This window comes from Diadema antillarum, unplaced genomic scaffold (assembly GCF_040938485.1).
Source record: "Diadema antillarum isolate AM-2024a unplaced genomic scaffold, OU_Dant_1.0 seq00001273_RagTag, whole genome shotgun sequence".
Taxonomy (NCBI): Eukaryota; Metazoa; Echinodermata; class Echinoidea; order Diadematoida; family Diadematidae; genus Diadema; species Diadema antillarum.
The window spans coordinates 553,074-572,659 of record NW_027272054.1 but is presented as its reverse complement, the minus strand read 5'-3'; the positions used below and the strand labels follow the sequence as shown (position 1 = coordinate 572,659).

The window sequence follows — 19,586 nt, the reverse complement described above, 5'->3', positions numbered from 1 at the left end:
AAAAACTAACAGTATCAATGCATTGCAATTGTTGCAGAGGTAACGAAAATGAAAGCATTGTCAATATGCACTGTGTGAAAAAACGGAGGGACCCACTAAAAAGACAATGCTTGTAGAGTGTGGGCCCCTCTTGTATTAAAAACTCGATGCAAAATTTGACTGAATATAGCAACAAAGCAGTACGAAAAGTTTGGCATAAAAAGTTTAGCAGCCTACTAAGAGACAGACGGACAAACAGTTACACACAAAACAATAAACAAAATAATGAGCATGAGACAAGACTGGGAGAGTAACAAGACTAGGTGTGGGGGCTCCCCCCCCCCCCCCCTCCCCCATTCTGCGGCCTCTGATTTCCGTACTCTGGAATACGTTTACACAGACCACCTGATAGAAAAAGAAAACTTCACGGTCTTCATGGGAAAATGATGATTTGATTATAAAAAGACAATAAATTAACTTCAAAGTTCTTCAAATGTATGCTGTAGTAAAATTGCTGAAGATGTGGAGTGTTGATCGTTTCAGGACTTACTTTTCAATGAGACATTACAATATTCAGCATCATGTAAGGTAGACTATAAAAACAAGAGCTGAGTGAATAACTCGATGTATAAGCGGAGATGCGTGGTGATTTTTTTTTTAATTCCTTGGATTCAATGAGAAAAATCCATAATGGTCATTATTCACTATTTTCTGAAATCTATTCTTCTTCTTCTTCTGGCAATAATTATTAGGGTATTGTTAGTCTTATTGTAAATACGTACTGGACATGTAGTGTTTATAATTTTAAAAGATATGAGAGATGGATGTTTTTGGTCAATTTGTTGATATTGGTTCTTGTAATCAACCTCATGGGCTACGCTCGATTAGCATGATATACTTTTTTTTGGAACTCTACCAATATGTAGGCCTATCAAATATGTATCATCATGATTTATCCAAATGTATAAATTAATTAATTATTTAATCAATCCATTAATTAATTAATTAATTAATTAATTAATTAATTAATTCACTCATTCATTCATTCATTCATTCATTCATTCATTCACTCAGCAGTGAACGAGAGAGGGCAGCGTGTATGTTTTTGACACTGATCATGGAGAGTGTGGATCGCGTGTGTACGTGTGTGTTTTGTGGTGAACACATGCTCGACCACTGTCGCCACATCGAAAAATCACGCTGCTTCATCGTCTCATGTTGTTTGGACTGAGCTGTGATTTGGCGACATTCTCTGCCGAATTATCGAGCTGTAAGTAAAGCCAATGGTGAAGTAAGAGAATTTGTTGAACAAATTACTTCACGCGATTTTTAGGTGGTAGGCTGTTGTTGTTGGTTCAAATACGAAGGAGCAGAACCTCGGGGTATTGTGTCAGTAGGCAACCTATTCTCAACTCAGTCCCACTTGTTTACATTCGACGGTGGAATTAAGCAGTGCAGCAGTCTACTGTAGACTTGTTCTTTTCTAGAGTCTAGTATAAAATTGATATAAAGTTTAGACCAGAATTAGAATCCTCTTTAGAGTCTAGAGTAAAACCCCCAATTTTCGGACACTAAAGCTTTTTTGCAATATTTGTTCAACTCAAATAATACTCCACAAAATCATATCCATAAATATCAGATGGAATTGTACGGTATGTCGGTAGGCTCCGACGTAAAGCCAAAGCCAAAGGCCGGCTAAGTCCTATATGAATAGTATTAGTATGATGGCATGCCTAGGGCTAGGCTTACTTAGCCTGACCAGACCGCTGTGCAAAGCACAGCAATCTGACCTGTACAAGTGTTTAAACGTTGTAAACGACCGTCGCTTTTGACGGCACGGCAAGACCACAAAAAATGTCTTTTATTTTGTTTGATTTTAACAGTAATACCACCCACCTAGAGAAATATATCGTATTTTGCTAATGGTTGAGTTGAATTTGGTGATTTGTTGGTATCCAAACCTTATGTTGAATTTTTCGGAGTAGATTGTGCGATGATTCACAAAATCAATGAACTACCACGAACGCTCAACCCGAGGTACCGTGGTAGCATTTTACGTACGCCTGTGCGTTTCGTGTGTTACGTAAAGCTTGTCGTCTGCCGGGGGGGAACTCCTCCCACTCGCTCGCGCGCACATTCGCACATCGAGATGCCGAGTCCTGAAAATCTCACTCATAAAATTTTTTTGAACTTAGCATCCCTGCATACCTTGTTGGCACAAGGTTGCATCGGGAACGTTGGAGCGCTCGTTTGTGTCCGAATTTTGGTGACTCTGCACTTGCATTCAGCCCCTGTACATTTATTCACTGCATCGGCACGTGTGGAGATTTTGTTTTTCTTTTGAGTTGCCTTCAAAGATACCATCACACTCCTGAGCTTGCGATAAGTGAAAAATCTCGCAACAGAACGATGTAATTTTCAATTTTTATCGCTTTTCCGGCGACCCAGATTCTTTCCATGGGACCTAATTTGTGCATGCTTTGGAAAAGTTGTGGCGATTCTGCATTTTTGATGGCAAAATTTGGGATTTAGATGGATTTTTTAAGGTGACTCAGGCACTTTCCTGTGGTGAACGAGTGTGCCAGTATATGAAACGATGTGATTGTACTGATATGCGTGTGTTGTGACAGTAGAATTTGCTGGCTTTGAATAAGTGATATAAAGTGTCGGGATTTTGGAGGCCGGACGAAAATTGGGGCTTTTACTCTACATCGAGAGACTTTGAGTCGGTCTACTACTAGTACTACTAGTACTACTTATAGATTGTATAAGTCTGTTTTTCGAGCTAGTGATTTAATTATTTACACAGCTCTACCTAAACAATGCTAAACTTATTCACTGTTCGTTCCGGCACTCGAGTCGTGCACGTGCACTTTTGTCTGTTTTTTTGTCTTTACTGTACCACGTTTTAAATACGTCTGTCCCCTCGTCTAGAGGTGATCTTGGTCTTACAACGTAGTTATCATATGAAAATCAGATGTACACCAAACCATGAAATGAAATCAAATATGGTATTTATTATGTAGATTGATATGTAATATAGTCTTATAGACATGAATAGTGTTTAAATCAGCTGATTTGTTTTTGTTTTCTTGAAAAAATCTGGCATCTTCATAACTTTCGCTTTCACAAATTTCCTTCAATTCGCCCATCGTCGTACGTGGAGAGCTCCCTATCGCTGAGCCAGCGGGCGGCATCCGCATACGCTGAATGGCAGTTGTATATCACACAACATCCATAGCGACTCCTGCGGCAGCAAGCGCGAAGCTCTTCGCGGTCTCCGATCAGGCAGCCAATTTCACTGATACCAGGCATTGCAAGGTCCATTTCGTTTATTGTTGTTACCACATGCGCTTATGTGAGGTCGATAAGTCTTTCTTTCAAAAAATCAGAAAAACATTTCAATTTTGGAAAAAGTGAAGTTTCGATACTGCCATATTTTGCGCAATGTGGATTAAGTACAAAATACACCAAAGGTCATGACAAATGAGTGTGAAATTTTGACTCAGCGTGCTGAACAGATCATCCTCCTCGGGCTACTAGCGGTAGGATAGAGGCAAACCCATGTACAGGAAGGCAAAAGTAGTTCAGCTTTGTGATTAGAACACGTTGTTTGCCATACGGCCGTATTTCTTTTGAAAAGAATGATATCAATGCACCTCCAGTCATAACTGATACAGCTCGCGATCGTCGTGAATGGGCTCAGAAGTTGAGCACTGCGTGCGTAGAAAACAATGTACGTGCGCGAGAGCACCATCTAGTGCTGAATGACGAATGCTGTCTTTGTCTTGGAGTTAACGCTCTAGTTACCAGTATCACTAATAGTAGTCAGTATAATCATGATAATATTATCAGTGTGAGCAGTTCATGCAAATTCAAGTACAGGTATACCTGTCAGGCACTGCAGGTTGACAGCATGTGTTTTGGTACTGTGTGCAGGTGTGTGGGATCTCGCATTGGATGTGTGTGAGTAATGAAAGCACTTACGGTATGCCACACCATTGCTCTATAAATGGTAATTCATTCCCCCTGCCCTGTGCGGCGTGATCGAGCAGAGACAGGCAGCTGTGCTGTGCAACGCAACTCAACAGTTGTAAACTTTCGTCCTTTGTGAATTAATACTGCATTAGGAAAGACTTCCATATGTGCCCCCCTCCCCCTCCCCCTCCCCCTCCCCTCCCCCTCCCCCTCCCCCGATATGTACCCCCACTAAAATTGTGTGAAAATAGCTCTAGGTTGACATTCTAAAAGAGGGCAATAATTTTGATGGGGGTTTAGTAAAAAATGGGGGCATGGTTTTTTTTTTTTTTGGGGGGGGGGTTATATTACCAAAAAAAATGTCGAAAAAATTGTTTTCTCTCCTCTCACACGTTGTCTTCCTTCTCTCTCTTTCCCTTTCTCCTTCTTTCTGTCTCTCATTTTAAAGGGGGGGGGGGGAAATATGGAAGTCTAACCCAGCGGGATATCTCAAGCAGGTGATCACTATTTAATAGCCTATTGCAGAGGGCATATACATGGTAGTATGTATGTTCACTCTCTGTGGCGAAATTATTGTGTAAAATAATGGACAACTTGAAAAAAAAAATCCCCCCTAATCTCTGGGGGTGTTTCATCAACGTTTGTCAGCGCTGACAATTTCAGCAAAATCCTTGGTTTTGATTGGCTGAGATGCTCTGGTCACTGACTGTTACTATGGTGATTCAAGTTGTCAGCGCTGATAAACGTTGATGAAACACCCCCCTGATCTGCCAGTCTGTTGCTGTCTGTACAGTTACTGATATACGGGCAGACACTACATGCATACATACACACACAAGCCTCTCCTGCCTGTGACGGGTGACTTGCGCAAATTGTGGTGGCGGCGCATAAATGAAGGAGACATTAAAATACAGTATTTGCATAATATTCAATTGATGTGGCCAGCTAGGATGTTCAAAGGGAAGCTACTACATATATCACAGATTTCTTCACACATTGTGCAATGACCTTGCAAATTTTCTCCGATGCAGCATTTTAAATGTAAAGCTCGATAATCCTGCAGCGGAGAGCAAAGACATGCGATATCGCGCATTATCATCTATATAGGATGTTTTAGCGGCGCACTAAAAACGCGTATTGTAGTCCGCTCAATTTTTACCGTTCAATATCAGAGCATATTGAACGAAACGCATAGGCCAACGTATTAATTCTCCATAGGCTACCGTTGTTACTTGCCATTTAAGATCACACCATATTCAATTCTGTCTCATCTATCGCGCGAGCGCTTGCTGAATGCGCAAACGCTTGCTACTAGTGCGCGTCATTTTGTTACAATTCACAAGCGCGCAGACATCTTGCTAGTTGTTTGTTTCATACGCAGTTTTAGGGGCTTCCCCTTTTCAGCGCTGGGATGTGACTGCCGAGTCAACTTCCAAGACGAGTAGAAGCCGGGTAATTTTGTGCAGTTTATGCTTGCTCTGCTTGATTGTATAGATGATAATAATTATATTGGATGACCTTGATTCATGGGATACCAGGGGATATTGCACTCGTTAGGGTCAATATTGCACTCATCTTCGATTCGTGCAATATTGGCCCTAACTTGTGCGATATTCCCTGGTATCCCATTCATAGCCATCCAATATAATATAAGTGTTTGCTGTGTCAAAATCGCAGGGTGAGGAGGGCTTATGTGATGCTAACACTTGTCAAATGGCATTCCATATACAACAAGAGCACCTCGCTGGCTGCTCAGTGCGTGGTGGTTCATGGGATATCACCCTGGCACACGGGGAATGAGGTACGGATAATAAGGCGCCGCAAAGTGCATGATTGCCACTTTTCCAAGCATGACATGTAGTAATTACTAGTAGTCTTATGTCTACATTTGTAGACAGACAGTAGACATCTACTTTAGTGCCAGTGGGTAGAGATACAGTGTTATCGGGCTAGCTAGTAACCAAACACTACAGTGAAGTGTAGTCAGTGACTCAACTTTACTTGATATATGAGATTTCTACTCACATCTCCACCAACCTCTGGTTGCACTGCCATATCAGGAACGGTTAGCCTTTTGTTAAACTAGATGCATCTAGTGTAAAGTTACCAAGTTATGTTTAGTAGGCTATATTGTATGTGTATACATTATATAGATGATGACTGGCGGGGGAGGGAACATACCAAATGTTCCACCTGAAGGGTTTGAAATGCTATTGAGGGAGGTTATAAGTCCCAAGATGAAGTCGAGGGACACCCGAAATAGCATTAGCCTCCCGAAATAGCATTTCAAACCCTGAGGATGGAACGTTTGGTACATGTTCCCAACAACAAAAGTCATCATCTGTTATATTACCTGGGTTAGTCAAATCTGCTTTTTCACATTGTATGGAATAGGCAAATTTATCCTATCAATTGCGTGAAAAATATGATCGTTCAATCGTTTGGTATCGATTGCCATTTGCTACGTGAAAATGTTTTCCCATGGGAGAACATTACAAAAATGTTCTGCCCATGGGCGAACATAACCAATGTGCCTCCATCACGTGACTGTGTTTAGCCAATCACTAACCGGTATTTGACAAACCCATTTAATATCAGCAAATGGTCTTAGAGTCAGACCTTTCAGCAACCAAACAGTGTTGCATAGAAATTGTAGAATATTTCCTATGTTTTCTTCAGGGGGCAGAAACTTGCATGCGTGCTAGGGTAATAATGGAAGTGATGTGTTTTGCTGATATTTTTAAAAAGACAATCCAGGGTTCCAGGAGTCATGCACTGTTCTGGCCAGACTCTGTCACTTATCTATTCTGATATGTTTCTGCTTCTCAACAATGCCATTGGGAACAAAATTCAACAATCAATAGTGAAATTATTGCCATAAATATTGTTGGGTGCCTGCAGAAATAAGAGTTACCAATTCACTATTATTCTCAACACATATCACCTTCTGAAGTTAGCCAGTCATTCTGGTGGAAAGCTGGCATCTGTAATGCTCCTGACCCCAGTTGCGAGAACTACAGAAATCAAATGCAAGTCCCCCAAATCATACTAAACTAGCCCAAAGTCCTTGAAAATTATTGTGTGTGCAAATCTTATTTATTTCACACTAGTTTGACTGTAGTGTGAGAGGAAAGTCATAATTGGCTTCTGCACGAGGCATCTGTGATGTACAAATTAGCTAGTTTGGAGTTAGCTCATGGGCGCATTGGTACAAATGACCTTTCTCTTTTCTCAGTCGGTTAGGGGCACTTAACTCGTTTTAGAGCGACATAATGCGTGAAGCTTTACATAACAATTTATGGGATTCACAATCCTGTTCAAACAAAGAATAGAGTTGCGTAGACCAGATGAGCAGAACGATCTGTCAATTTACACTTGGGAAAGCATCCATTTCATTATTTTGCATTGAATGTATTGACAATCTCTTTCTATTGATATTGCCAAATACCACTTTTGCTGTCAGGAGGATATGCTGGCAAGCAGCATTTATAAGTATCTCATGAATAATCATTACATTACAGATGCTTATCCCAGTGAATTTAAAAACCACTATGCCTGTTGGTCCGAATGACCTTGTTTCTGCTCATGCGCAAAGTGGAACTACGAACTGGCTTATTGTACATCACACTATGTGCTGGTTGCATGAACATTGAATGGTCTAATAAATTGATGGAAGGGAATGGGTTATGGGAATGATTTTGAGTTATCTGTGTTGCACTGTCCGTGGTAAGTTGAATTAATGTAGGCCTATATCCAGTGACCGAGGTAGTGCATCTTGAGCACTCTACAGACAGGATTTTGCGCAATGTACAATCGTAAGTTTTAATTAATAATAATGATGATAATAATAATAATAATAATAATAATAATAATAATAACAGAGACTCCAACCCCAAGCACCTTCTGATCTGGAGATTCTCCCGCCCGAAACCCCTAGCAAACGGGAGACTCCAAGTTCATGTGTGCGAAGCGCGAAGTTCCTAGGGTTCTAGATGCTCTCTGGTGCTATCTAAGGCTTATTTTTTCAACATACGATAGCAATAACTAAGAAATCCTTTCCAACGGGAGACACAGAGCTAGGGCGGGAGAAATTAAATCTCAAGCGGGAGAACGGGAGATTTTGCAAAAATGGATTTTCGGCGGGAGATCTCCCGTCGAAAATGGGAGAGTTGGAGTCTCTGTAATAATAATAAGAACAAAAAGAAGAAGAAGAAGAAGAAGAAGTATTATTATTATTATTATCATCATTATTATTACTATTATTATCATCATTATTATTATCATTATTATTATTATCATTATTATTATTATTATTATTATTATTATCATTATTATTATTATTATTATTATTATTATAACTATTATTATCATTATTTTATTACTTTTTCCTCTTTTCTCCTAGGTTTTGTGAATAATGGGACGTCGCCGATCAAAGCGCAAGCCTGAGGCAAAAAAGAAGACCTTGGGAACACTGGAGACACAGTTCACATGCCCTTTCTGCAACCATGAAAAGTCATGTGATGTAAAGATGTGAGTAACAAGTGTTTCCATTCTTTAGAATCTTTATCAGTCATTTTACCATGTACATGAAATCAGGTCATTTGAAAATATAACAGGGCAATGATTTTTGTTTCCCCCTGGAATTATGTGTTACCTTTGATTTTTTTTTCTTTTATTTGAGTTTGAATTGTCTTTTGTTTGAGTTTAAATTGTCTTTTGTTTGAGTTTGAATTGTCTTTGATTTTCATGATGGTGAAATATTGTGTGTTTTATACAGTTACTTGGTGTGTATGATCCTGAAAAATTGTTGCTGGAAAATAAAATAAATTGAAATGGAAATTGAAATTGAAATGGATGTGGACATTATAAGACAATGTGATGTTCCATGACTTTTTTAGCTCACCTGAGCCAAAGGCTCAAGTGAGCTATTGCGATCGCCCTTCGTCCGGCGTCCGTCGTCCGTCGTCCGTCGTGCGTCGTGCGTAAACTTTTTACATTTTCATCTTCTTCTTGAAAACCCCAAGACAGATTTTCATCAAACTTGGCAGGTAGCATCCCTAGGGGGTTAGAAACTCAATTTGTTAAAATGGGCACCATGCCCCACCCAGGGGGCCCCCAGGGGGCCCAAACCCCCCCAAATTAGGGAATCTGTAAAAATCTTCTTCTCTAGAACCAGAAGTGATAGAGCTAAGTTAATACTATGAGTTAGTACATTGATGACTGTAGTTTCAAGTTTGTTCACGGCAGAATCAGGGGTGCCCCCCTTGGGATCCCGGGGAGGGGGGTGGGGAGGGGTTCTAATGGGGCCTAAATTGTACATTTTCATCTTCTTCTTGAGAACCCCATGACCCATTTTCACCAAACTTGGCAGGTAGCATCCCTAGGGGGTTAGGAACTCATTATTTTAAAATGGGCACCATGCCCCACCCAGGGGGCCCCCAGGGGTCCCAAACGCCCCAAAATTAAGGAATCTGTAAAAATCTTCTTCTCTAGAACCAGAAGTGATAGAGCTTAGTTAATACTATGAGTTTGTACATTGATGACTGTAGTTTCAAGTTTGTTCATGGCAGAATCAGGGGTGCCCCCCTTGGGACCCAGGGGAGGGGGGGTGAGGAAGGGTCCTAATGGGGCCTAAATTGTACATTTTTATCTTCTTCTTGAGAACCCCATGACCCATTTTCACCAAACTTGGCAGGTGGCATCCCTAGGGGGTTAGGATCTCAATTTGTTAAAATGGACACCATGCCCCACCCAGGGGGCCCCCAGGGGGCCCAAACCCCCAAAATGAAGGAATCTTTAAAAATCTTCTCTAGAATCAGAAGTTATAGAGCTAAGATGACACTATGAGTGAGTACATTAATGACTGTAGTTTCAAGTTTGTTCATAGGAGATCCAGGGGAGCCCCTCTTGGGGGCAAGGGGGGGGGGGGTTGGTTGGGAAGGTCCAAATGGGGGTCTGAATTGTACATTTTAATCTTCTTCTTGAAAACCTCATGATGTATTTTCGTCAAACTTGGCAGGTAGCATCCCTAGGGGGTCAGGATCTCAATTTATAAAAATGGGCACCATGCCCCACCCAGAGGGCCCCAGGGGGCCCCCATTCCCCCAAATTAAGGAATCTTAAAACATTTGGGCCCTTATTGTACATTTTCATCTTCTACTTGAGAACGCCTGGTCAAATTTTGGTAGAGCTGTGAATAATTTAGATTAGTGACTGCGTGAAAGGTGAACTTGCGATACTCAGGTGAGCGCTAGACCCGCGGGTCTCTTGTTTAAAATAAACTGTATACACTTTGCCCTATTGTATTGCAGGGATCGGACCAGGAATGTTGGCGTTATCTCTTGCAGAGTCTGCCTGGAGGACTTTCAAACAAGCATTACATGTATCCTTTTACATTTTACATTTTGTTGTGCTGATAGTGACCATAAGTGAGTTGAAAACAAAATGCCCTCTGTTTCCTATGTCTCCGTGTCATATACTGTAAAATCAGAAATGTTCACATGCATGAAACTTTTACAATTTTCGCCAGGAGCCAAGATTTGTGAGACTAAAATGCATGTGAAAGGTTTTGTCTACACAATGTATTGAATGCCAGTGGTAATCTGCGAAAGTTTCATGCCTTGAAAAAAAGTCCCATCGGCTCCAAATCGAGAATGGTTATGGTTACAATATCCAAAGCAGGCTTCACTAGAGTTGCACAAGATTAAACTATTTCGGAAAGTTTCACATTCATTCCCATTCAGAAAACATTCAGAAAATAAAGATATAAAATGCCTCTTCTTTCATGATGTATACTAATGTGAACCAAAAAGACCCCTAATAGGGTTCTTGACAGAGTCCAAAGTGCTGTCTTTTAGTATGAAGTTTCATTAAAATTTGAACAATAAGCCATTCAAATAAACTTAAAAAAAAAAACAGTTTCTCTCGAAGTGATCTTTCATTACTAATACCATATTAGGATTAAAACGAGAGGCCATAGGCTATGACATCTCCAAAATCCTATTAATTGTAAGAGCAAGCCACAAACAAGCTTTTTTTCTCTAAGATACAAGTACAACTTGTACTTCCAAGAAAGGTTAAATCAGAGTTGCCAACTGTTACTTTTTTTGCAGTAGTTTATACTGTTTTTTGCCCAAAATACTGCAGGCTTCATGGAGAATATTACTTTTCACCTAATTGTATGAAAGGAAATAGGAAAGGTAGAAAAAATGTTTTCCCACCAGAAATACTGCTCAGAATACTGCAGTGCTGTTAATAAGTTTGGCATCCCAGGGTAAAGTGTACCTGAACAGCAAAGAAATTTATGTCATGATATTTAGTAGGACATCTAGAAGGGATTCCTGTGTGTAAGCTGGAGGTAGTCACAGTGTATACTCCATAAAAAGAGATGATTAGCATAGGAAGTTCTCGGTTGACAATACTAGTAGTTGTGTGAAGCAGATGAGAAATGGGACTGATATGTGAGGAATGCTTGAACCCCCTTTTTTATATTTGGCTGGCTTCCAGTTTGCAGACTCAGTGTAACAGTCTATTTCCTGGCATTCAGTAACAACTGTCTTCCATTGTCAGATGTTCTAGTTTGACTCACCCATGAAAGAGGTAACTTGTCTACTGATGCAGACCCAGAGTATTCTGTTCATGGTTTTAAAGTGATTGCTGTTTTTTGTTTTTGCTTGTTTTAATTTTATCATTTTTTATTTATTTATTTATTTATTTATTATTTTTTTTAGCTGTTACAAAGCTCATCTAAAGGGAATTCATTTTTTTTTTCTTTAAAGCAAGAGTATTATTTACATTTTGATTGCTGGTATTTTTTATTTTAATAGAATATTTTTCCCACCCTCAAAGCTCATCTATAATGATTCATTATCATTTTTCATTTTTTTTATGTGAAAGTAACAAAAACAGTAACAGAAGCAACATAGTAAACAAATGCAACACTGCCTTTCTCATTCATATAATATGATGACTATGGTGTTTGTATTTTGGAATCAAATTCAAATGAGGTCTGAGTTTGTCACTCACTTAGGTCTATTTTGCTATTATGGGGAGTCCTAAAAAAAAAAAAAAAATTCCAGAAGGGTCCTGTATACATTTTCAGCTAGATAGATTGTTGAATGGTCTCTGTAAGGGTCATACCTGGTAGTTGGGCAAGGATCTGAAATAAGCATGATGTGCTGCAAAGGAGAAGTCAAGCATGAATATTTAATTCTTCTTGAGTCTTTGATCTCAGCTTGAATCATGAGTTGATAGGACTTGAGGAAGATGCACTTTTATTTCCCTGGCCTATTACACGGTTGACATGTCACGTACAAAAGATTACTTTTTGTGGCAAAGACCAGGAAGGGCCTGGGATTTTTTGAAGCGCAGAGAGAATAAGAAAGGACAAGGCGAGTCACTCCAGGCAGCGGGGGAAAGGAAAAAGAAAAGAGTAGTATACGTGTAGTATGATGAAGGTGAGAGGGAGGACAGTTGGGACGTGGCATTTGTGATGTTGGAGGAACAAAAGTTTTAATGGGGCGAAGAAAGAGTCAACCAAGTGAGGGAGTCCCAACACAGAAACTGTAGATGGCAAGCTCGTCCTAATTACAGCGCTGGGCTAATGCAAATCTGTCATGTGTGTTACTTGTGACTCTTTAAAATGCTGCTGTGTACATGTTACCATATAACTTCCTTGCAGTCTTCGTTCCGCACACTCTTTTGTCAGCATAAAATAAAAACAAAAAAACAAAAATCTGATTAGTAAGCAAATTCTATGGACAAGACTTGGCCTCCATCCCTAATAGAATAATGAATCCAAGGTTTCCACCTTCTCATAGTCTTTAAAATATCTTGGTTTAGCTGTGTTCTGCTCTCATGAATGCTTTCAAAAGTAAATATCTGCTCCGTGTAGAATTTGACTTCAGATCCAACAAAAATAACAATGATGATTTCATTTATTTCTCCTTGAGAGCAGTGATCTTAGTTGCAGCCATATGCAAAATTTACACTAAAGTTCCATATTATTAGGTGATGGCATGATCTCTGAATCTCACATTTGCTTAATCTTCTTTAATGACTTTTTTTCTCTCTCTCCTGTCTAATGTGCCTTTGAGAAGTTAAAATCATATTTTTGTCCCCGCCGAACGAGTTCGAGCAGGGGACTATGAAACGGGCTCCGTACGTGTGTGTGTCCGTGTGTCCGTCCGTGTGTCCGTCCGTCCGTCCGTGTGTGCGTCCGTGTGTGATCAAAATCTTCAATTTGCTACTTCTCTGTCATTTATGAGCCAATTTTGATTCTGTTTGCTTTATATGATAGCACTACATGGGAGCTTTGAAACTTCTACACAGAATTTCAGTCGTGACCTTTGACCTTGACCTTTGACCTATATTGTACATTTTGCTACAAAATGCTACTCCTTCGCCATTTCTAACCCGATTTCGATTCCGTTTGCTTTATGTGATGGCACTAGGTGAGGGCTTCAAAACTTCTACACAGAATTTTGACCTTTGACTTCTTTGACCTTTGACCTTGATTTTTGACCTGTATTGTACATTTTGCTACAAAATGCTACTCCTTCGCCATTTCTAACCCGATTTCGATTCTGTTTGCTTTATGTGATGGCACTAGGTGAGGGCTTCAAAACTTCTACACAGAATTTTGACCTTTGACTTCTTTGACCTTTGACCTTGATTTTTTGACCTTTATTGTACATTTTGCTACAAAATGCTACTCCTTCGCCATTTCTAACCCGATTTCGATTCCGTTTGCTTTATGTGATGGCACTAGGTGAGGGCTTCAACACTTCTACACAGAATTTTGACCTTTGACTTCTTTGACCTTTGACCTTGATTTTTTTGACCTGTATTGTACATTTTGCTACAAAATGCTACTCCTTCGCCATTTCTAACCCGATTTCGATTCCGTTTGCTTTATGTGATGGCACTAGGTGAGGGCTTCAAAACTTCTACACAGAATGTTGACCTTTGACTTCTTTGACCTTTGACCTTGATCTTTTGACCTATATAGTACATTTTGATACTAAATGCTACTTCCGGCGGGGACATATTTTACGCACCGCGTAATTTCTAGTTTTCCTTGTATACTTTAAGATAGTTGTACAGTTGTATGATATTAGCTGCCTTGTCTTTCAGTAGTAGTGAGTAAGAGATTTAGGTAGAATCAATGGTCCGATCAGCTTGTTTTTTGCTTGACTGTCCTTGTAGTGTTTCATGTACTAATCTTCTTAATAAAGGAAGTGTTGTACTTTAACGAGATTTTACCCTTGCAGTTGGTTTATCCGTAAAACTCAGCAACCACACTATTTTGCTATGTCACACTAGAATGGTCAAGATTGCAGAAACAAACCTACTGCTGAAAGAGAAAATTGAAGAACTGTAAACAAAGTCTGTTGCTGACTGCCCTTGTGCTCTAGCTCTGATGTATATCTATCTTACAAATACCATGCCCAAATAGGCCTACCGTATGTGTTAACAATGTCTTCATGGCATTTACTTACCCCCCCCCCCCCCCCCCCCCCCAACTTAGGAATGCCCTACCCCTGTTCATCCATAAAGCTTTATCTTTAGAAATATTCCGGAAGGTTTTAAAAACCCACTTATTGACTTTATGATTTCAATTTGTTATAGCTGTGTTAGAAAGAGTAATCTGTGTGATCTTACTTGTAACTATAACCATCGTGAACAAACTTATGCTTAGTAGTGTGTACAAAGTTGATATGGTTATCTTGGTTAACATTGTATAGCAGGCAGTGTGTCTATTGACCAGCATGGCTGTCCTCAGTTCATTGATGCTATCAAAGCCTGTGTCCTTCTTTATACAGACTCAACGAAAGTGGCCCTACTTCTTCCTCTTTTTGCAATTCCTTGTTAAGGCTCCCAGAGTGCTGTGCACAGTGTTCCGCTAATCTCATCCTTCTCTCACACACTTTGTCAGACACTTTGTAATCTACCATATTAGTCGACATTTCTAATGTTGTCACTCCATGACACATAAAGAGCTATTCTGGGCATGCATAAAAGTTACATTATAAAAGATATGATAAGTAAAGATTTTTCCAGTGTTGTGTCAGAGGTCATTTATGATGTGAAATCCTTGGTCACTTCTCTTTCCTTGACCAGTCAATCAATCCATAGATCTATCAGAACCAGTGGATGTATACAGCGACTGGATCGATGCCTGCGAACAAGCCAATGCCTAGCCCCAGTGACGTCACCCCTGGTTTCTCTCTAGCCTCTTGATGTTTATGATTTTTGTTTTTCATTTAACAGGAACTTTTTTTCATCACTTTCGGTACACATTCTTTCGCAAAAGTGACTTTCCAGAATAATGCTGTCAAGGCAATATTTTGACCAGGTTCATTTTTCAGTTTTTCTGCGTATATATATTTACTCATCTCTACCATTAATGTTTTTATGGAAAGTAGTTATTGATAATGGAGAGTGCTACATGTAGATGCAAAATTAAAAGCTTGTGTCATCTTCTGATCTGAGCAGAAATGAATTGTAGTCAGCCACTACATTGACAGCGTGGAAATCATGATCATTGTTCCTCTTCATTTATCAGTAAAACTTTTGATGGTTGCATTTTCCATGCAAAGCAGAACCAGCAGTGTTGAGTGTTTTGTGTCATACAAAAAAAAAAAAATATTTCCATACAAAATGAAAAACAAAAACATTGCATTTATCTACAATTTATATTAGTAATTGATCACTAGGGGTGACTAACAGTAGTGGAGGTGTCATGTACATTTCTTGCTTTAGAAATTAAACATTGTTCTTTAGTCTTAGCACAAGCAGCTTGAACATCATTACGATGAAATCATGATTCATATTTCTTTGATGCAGTACATGATTTTTTTTCTTTGTTTATGTCTACTGAACATGTTTAAAATCCAATGTTGTTTAACAAGTTTAGCATTGTATTGATGTATTGACCAATGTAAGCACAGCAAATGCAAAAACATGTCTTCATGATGCCCCCTGCTTTATTGTATATACCTTTAAATCTCCATTATTCATTTGAAATACCTGTACTGGTATTTGATTTCTTTTTCTTTTCTTCATTTTTTCCTCTCTTGCTTATAAGTATTCCAGGTTTTAAAGGGATTGCTGTTTTTCTCTATATGAGAATGATTAGGAAGTATTGTAAAGTAGACCTTTGACCCTTTATTACTTTTGATCAGTGGGAGAAGACCATCCAATTTGCATATCAGTACCTGGTATATTTCAAAGGGGTTATTTACCACCTACAGTATTGTAAGGATTGTTGATGGAATTGAAAGTGAAATATTCAAGTGAATGTTGCCATGAAATTACATAGGACCAAGGTGTGCAAATGTTTAGCTCTTTTCCGTTTGCTGCAGAGTTCTGCATCTCACCAATTAGCAGTGTTCACTGCAGTATGAACTAGCTGCGTAGCTGGTTTATATAGAGTGCAATTGATATACGCCATGGCAACAACTCGAGCCACAGGAAATAAGTCAAGTTATCTGTGGTATGACGTGCTGAGACATAAATGAAATGTTGTACAGCATAAAACCAGCTTGGCTGGTAGGGTTCTGATGTCATTCTACAGTTTATGTCAGGGCTCAAATTAGGATTCTTTCCTCTTTTTTTTTTTTTTTCAAGAAAAAGCTGCTACTAGTATGTTTTCATGCAGCACACATAAGAGGTTCTAGAAAGGGCATTAATGGTGTCCAAGGTCAAACAGTGATTCTTTGCGAGGCTAATCATCAGAGTGTATCCACAGCTATGACTTTCGGACTGATTTGAAGGTCCCCTGTCAATCATGTTATTTGACCTGTTCTGATGTAAAATGATCTACGAATTGCAGATTTTGGAACTGATTCTGCACTCACGAAGCTCTTCCTTTTACAGAAAAAAGAAGATAAATTTCTCATACCTTTTGTGATGTTGTCATGACGAAATTCAGCTGAAATATGCATCACATTACAAAATGGTATGTGTGAAGACCCATTCGCATCAGCAGATTATCATTGCTATTAATACTAGTTCTGGAAAAGAATTTGATGTCATGGGGCCTTTAAGCCCCGTCTTTTCATGTTGCATAATTCTCTGACATGTGGGTTCACTGAAATGCACGTCTTTAATACCGTAGACACGAGGTCTGATAGTATACAAATAATATGCATCAGTGAGAGCATTCTTAAAGTAAGAATAACAACACAAGGTACCCTTGGACCAGTCTAACATGCCCTTGGTGATAACCAAGGGTGTTTGGACTATTTGGAAGGGACCGAGTGTGAGTAATACTCTTGCTTGAACAATCTGTATGTGTATTAATTGCTTTGTAAAATAATGAAGCAGATCTTTATCATTTCATAAATCACCCTTATCGTGAGTAAATGCAAAATGCATCTACAATTGTGTCATAAGCTCCCACTAAAATTATTATTTTTTACTTAATTTTTTTGGTGTTTTTTTTACTCTGTGGGATAAAGAGTGTGCCTGCTGTAACCATGTCTTTATTTTGTCCAAACTCAATTGAGCCTTTTAATTTTTATTTAATGAGAACTATGACTTTATGTCATTGAGCAGTGTGAATAGACCGTGTATATAAAGAGCAAAGTTATTGCTGATGTAAATATGTAAATAGGGGAGATATTAAAAAAAGAAGCACACATGTTGAATGCATTTTTGTGGCAGGCAGGCACGCTGAGTACCGTTAGGTATCTACTGACTTGTTCTAACTCTTTGTGATCGTGCAGCGCAATTTATCATTTGTGGATAGTATTCAGTGGAATATCAGAAAAAACAACAACAGACGAACAACTTTGCTTCATTCAGGGGAATGCTGTGATGAATTATCAAGTTGGAATTTGCATATTACATGTAGTAATGCGATATCAGACAACATAACTACAGTTGAACCTCTCTTATCCGGCCTCCCTTTATCCGGATCTCTCTATTATACGGACGCAATCTCACCGTGATTTTTTTAAAATTATTACGGGAGGAAAGGGGGATTCCCAACTCCTTGAGAACTCCTACACAAACACACATGAATTACATATACTTGATACATTTCTTAATAATTATTTAGGTAAATCATCCCAAGAATTTATAAAAGAAAATGATTTCATTCTTGCAAACGCAAACCTCTATTTTGGGGTCTGTTACTGAGTGTAACAATGAAAAGGTTGCAGTATACACATTACTACATGTGGTACTACAATGGGCTACATCAGTACATGTATATGTATATGTACATGTATAAAGCATTGAGTCTCCCGTATCCGGCCAAATCCCTTATCCGGATGAGCCCCGGTCCTGACTTGTCCAGATATGAGAGGTTCAACTGTATATGCTGTGACGGTAATCTGATTTTTTTTTCAATCATTCCTGAAAAATGCATGCAAATGTTATTTCTGGTGATTGTTTCTGACCAAGTAGGTGATCGGTCATGATGATTTAGGTGATTACCAGAATGCCTGGAAAATATTTGATTTGCAGCTTATGATAATTTGCCATTAATCAGTTTACGTATTTATTGGTTCATCCAAGGTTTGTAATTTAAAGCAATGTAGTGTATTTTGAGAGTCATTTATGGCCTAAATATGGCAAGACAGTCTGTATCCTATGGGGTAAAATTGCTTGAAAGAATCATGCCAAAAATTTACCCAAGGTTGAAATTTTTTTTGTTCATTTTTTAAAGTTTGTGTAGTTTTTTTTTTGTGTGTGTGTTTTTGGATATTGCTTATCTTGAAATAGTGACATGGTTCACAACGATCAAGATGTGTTTTGCACATGAGTTGACATTTTAGAAAACAAATACTGCATGTGAACATCAGGTGTCTATATAGGATTTATCTACCCTGTGTAATTTTGAATGGCTCAAATTGCATGTCATTTTTTTTTTTTTATTCTGTGAAGAGTGGGCATGGAAGCCACATTTATGAGTTTATGAATTACAAAGTGATAGAAAAAAATTGTCAACTTTTTCATGCTTTGAGCAAAAGTTTAAATCATGCCCAAATGATTTCCATCCATGATACCAAAAAGAAAGATTTCCTTTTCTTTGAAGGATGCTTGTGTGAAGGCTAATGTGAAGGTTAATGTGAAAGGTACTATGCTCAAATGTGAGGTTAAAAACAAAATCTATGATTTTTGCGAATGGAATATTGATTTATATTTTGTTTCTTTCTTGAGGAGACAGTAATGGTCTTGGGATGACAAGATAATATTGTAAATCTGTACATGTTGCTTAATTTTCTTCAATGTCAGTCCAGCCTTGATATAATAAATGCAGTTTAATGCTACAATCAATCTGTCACCATTGGTACATAAAATATATGAAGAGTTTGTTCGCAAAAACCGATAAGTCCATTTTTGAAGATTTTGAAGTATGGTCTATGTCATAAAGTACTAAATAATACCTTTTAAATGATATATTGGTCACTACATATAAAGGTAAATTTTTGAAGTTATGGTCAAAAGAAGCGAAAATGTTCTTATTATTCTCTTTATTTTTCTTGACCTTTAATCGCATATATTTCCATTTGGCAAGTATGGACTTATCGGTTTTTGCGAACAAACTCTTCATATGTATTTCGAAATTGTTGCTGTTAGGGACAGCAGAAATATGCTACTTCAATGGTTGATGAATC

The 19,586-nt window shown here is 38.6% G+C and overlaps 1 protein-coding gene across 1 annotated transcript; it reads left to right on the top strand.

Annotated features, from left to right (window-relative positions):
* The first annotated feature begins 1,175 nt into the window (after positions 1-1,175).
* LOC139745504 (transcription elongation factor 1 homolog) lies at positions 1,176-16,773 on the top strand. Its single transcript, XM_071655894.1, has 4 exons — positions 1,176-1,249; positions 8,360-8,487; positions 10,269-10,339; positions 15,094-16,773. The coding sequence occupies exons 2-4, from the start codon at positions 8,372-8,374 to the stop codon at positions 15,156-15,158; spliced, it is 252 nt and encodes an 83-aa protein (XP_071511995.1). The 5' UTR covers positions 1,176-1,249; positions 8,360-8,371; the 3' UTR covers positions 15,159-16,773.
* The last annotated feature ends 2,813 nt before the right edge of the window (positions 16,774-19,586 follow it).

Bases quoted from the DNA above. Each gene is read 5' to 3' on its own strand.
- LOC139745504 (XM_071655894.1), top strand. From the start codon at position 8,372: ATGGGACGTCGCCGATCAAAGCGCAAGCCTGAGGCAAAAAAGAAGACC. The intron at 8,488-10,268 runs GTGAGTAACAAG...ATTGTATTGCAG, and splicing joins AAGTCATGTGATGTAAAGAT to GGATCGGACCAGGAATGTTG. The intron at 10,340-15,093 runs GTATCCTTTTAC...ATCAATCCATAG, and splicing joins CTTTCAAACAAGCATTACAT to ATCTATCAGAACCAGTGGAT.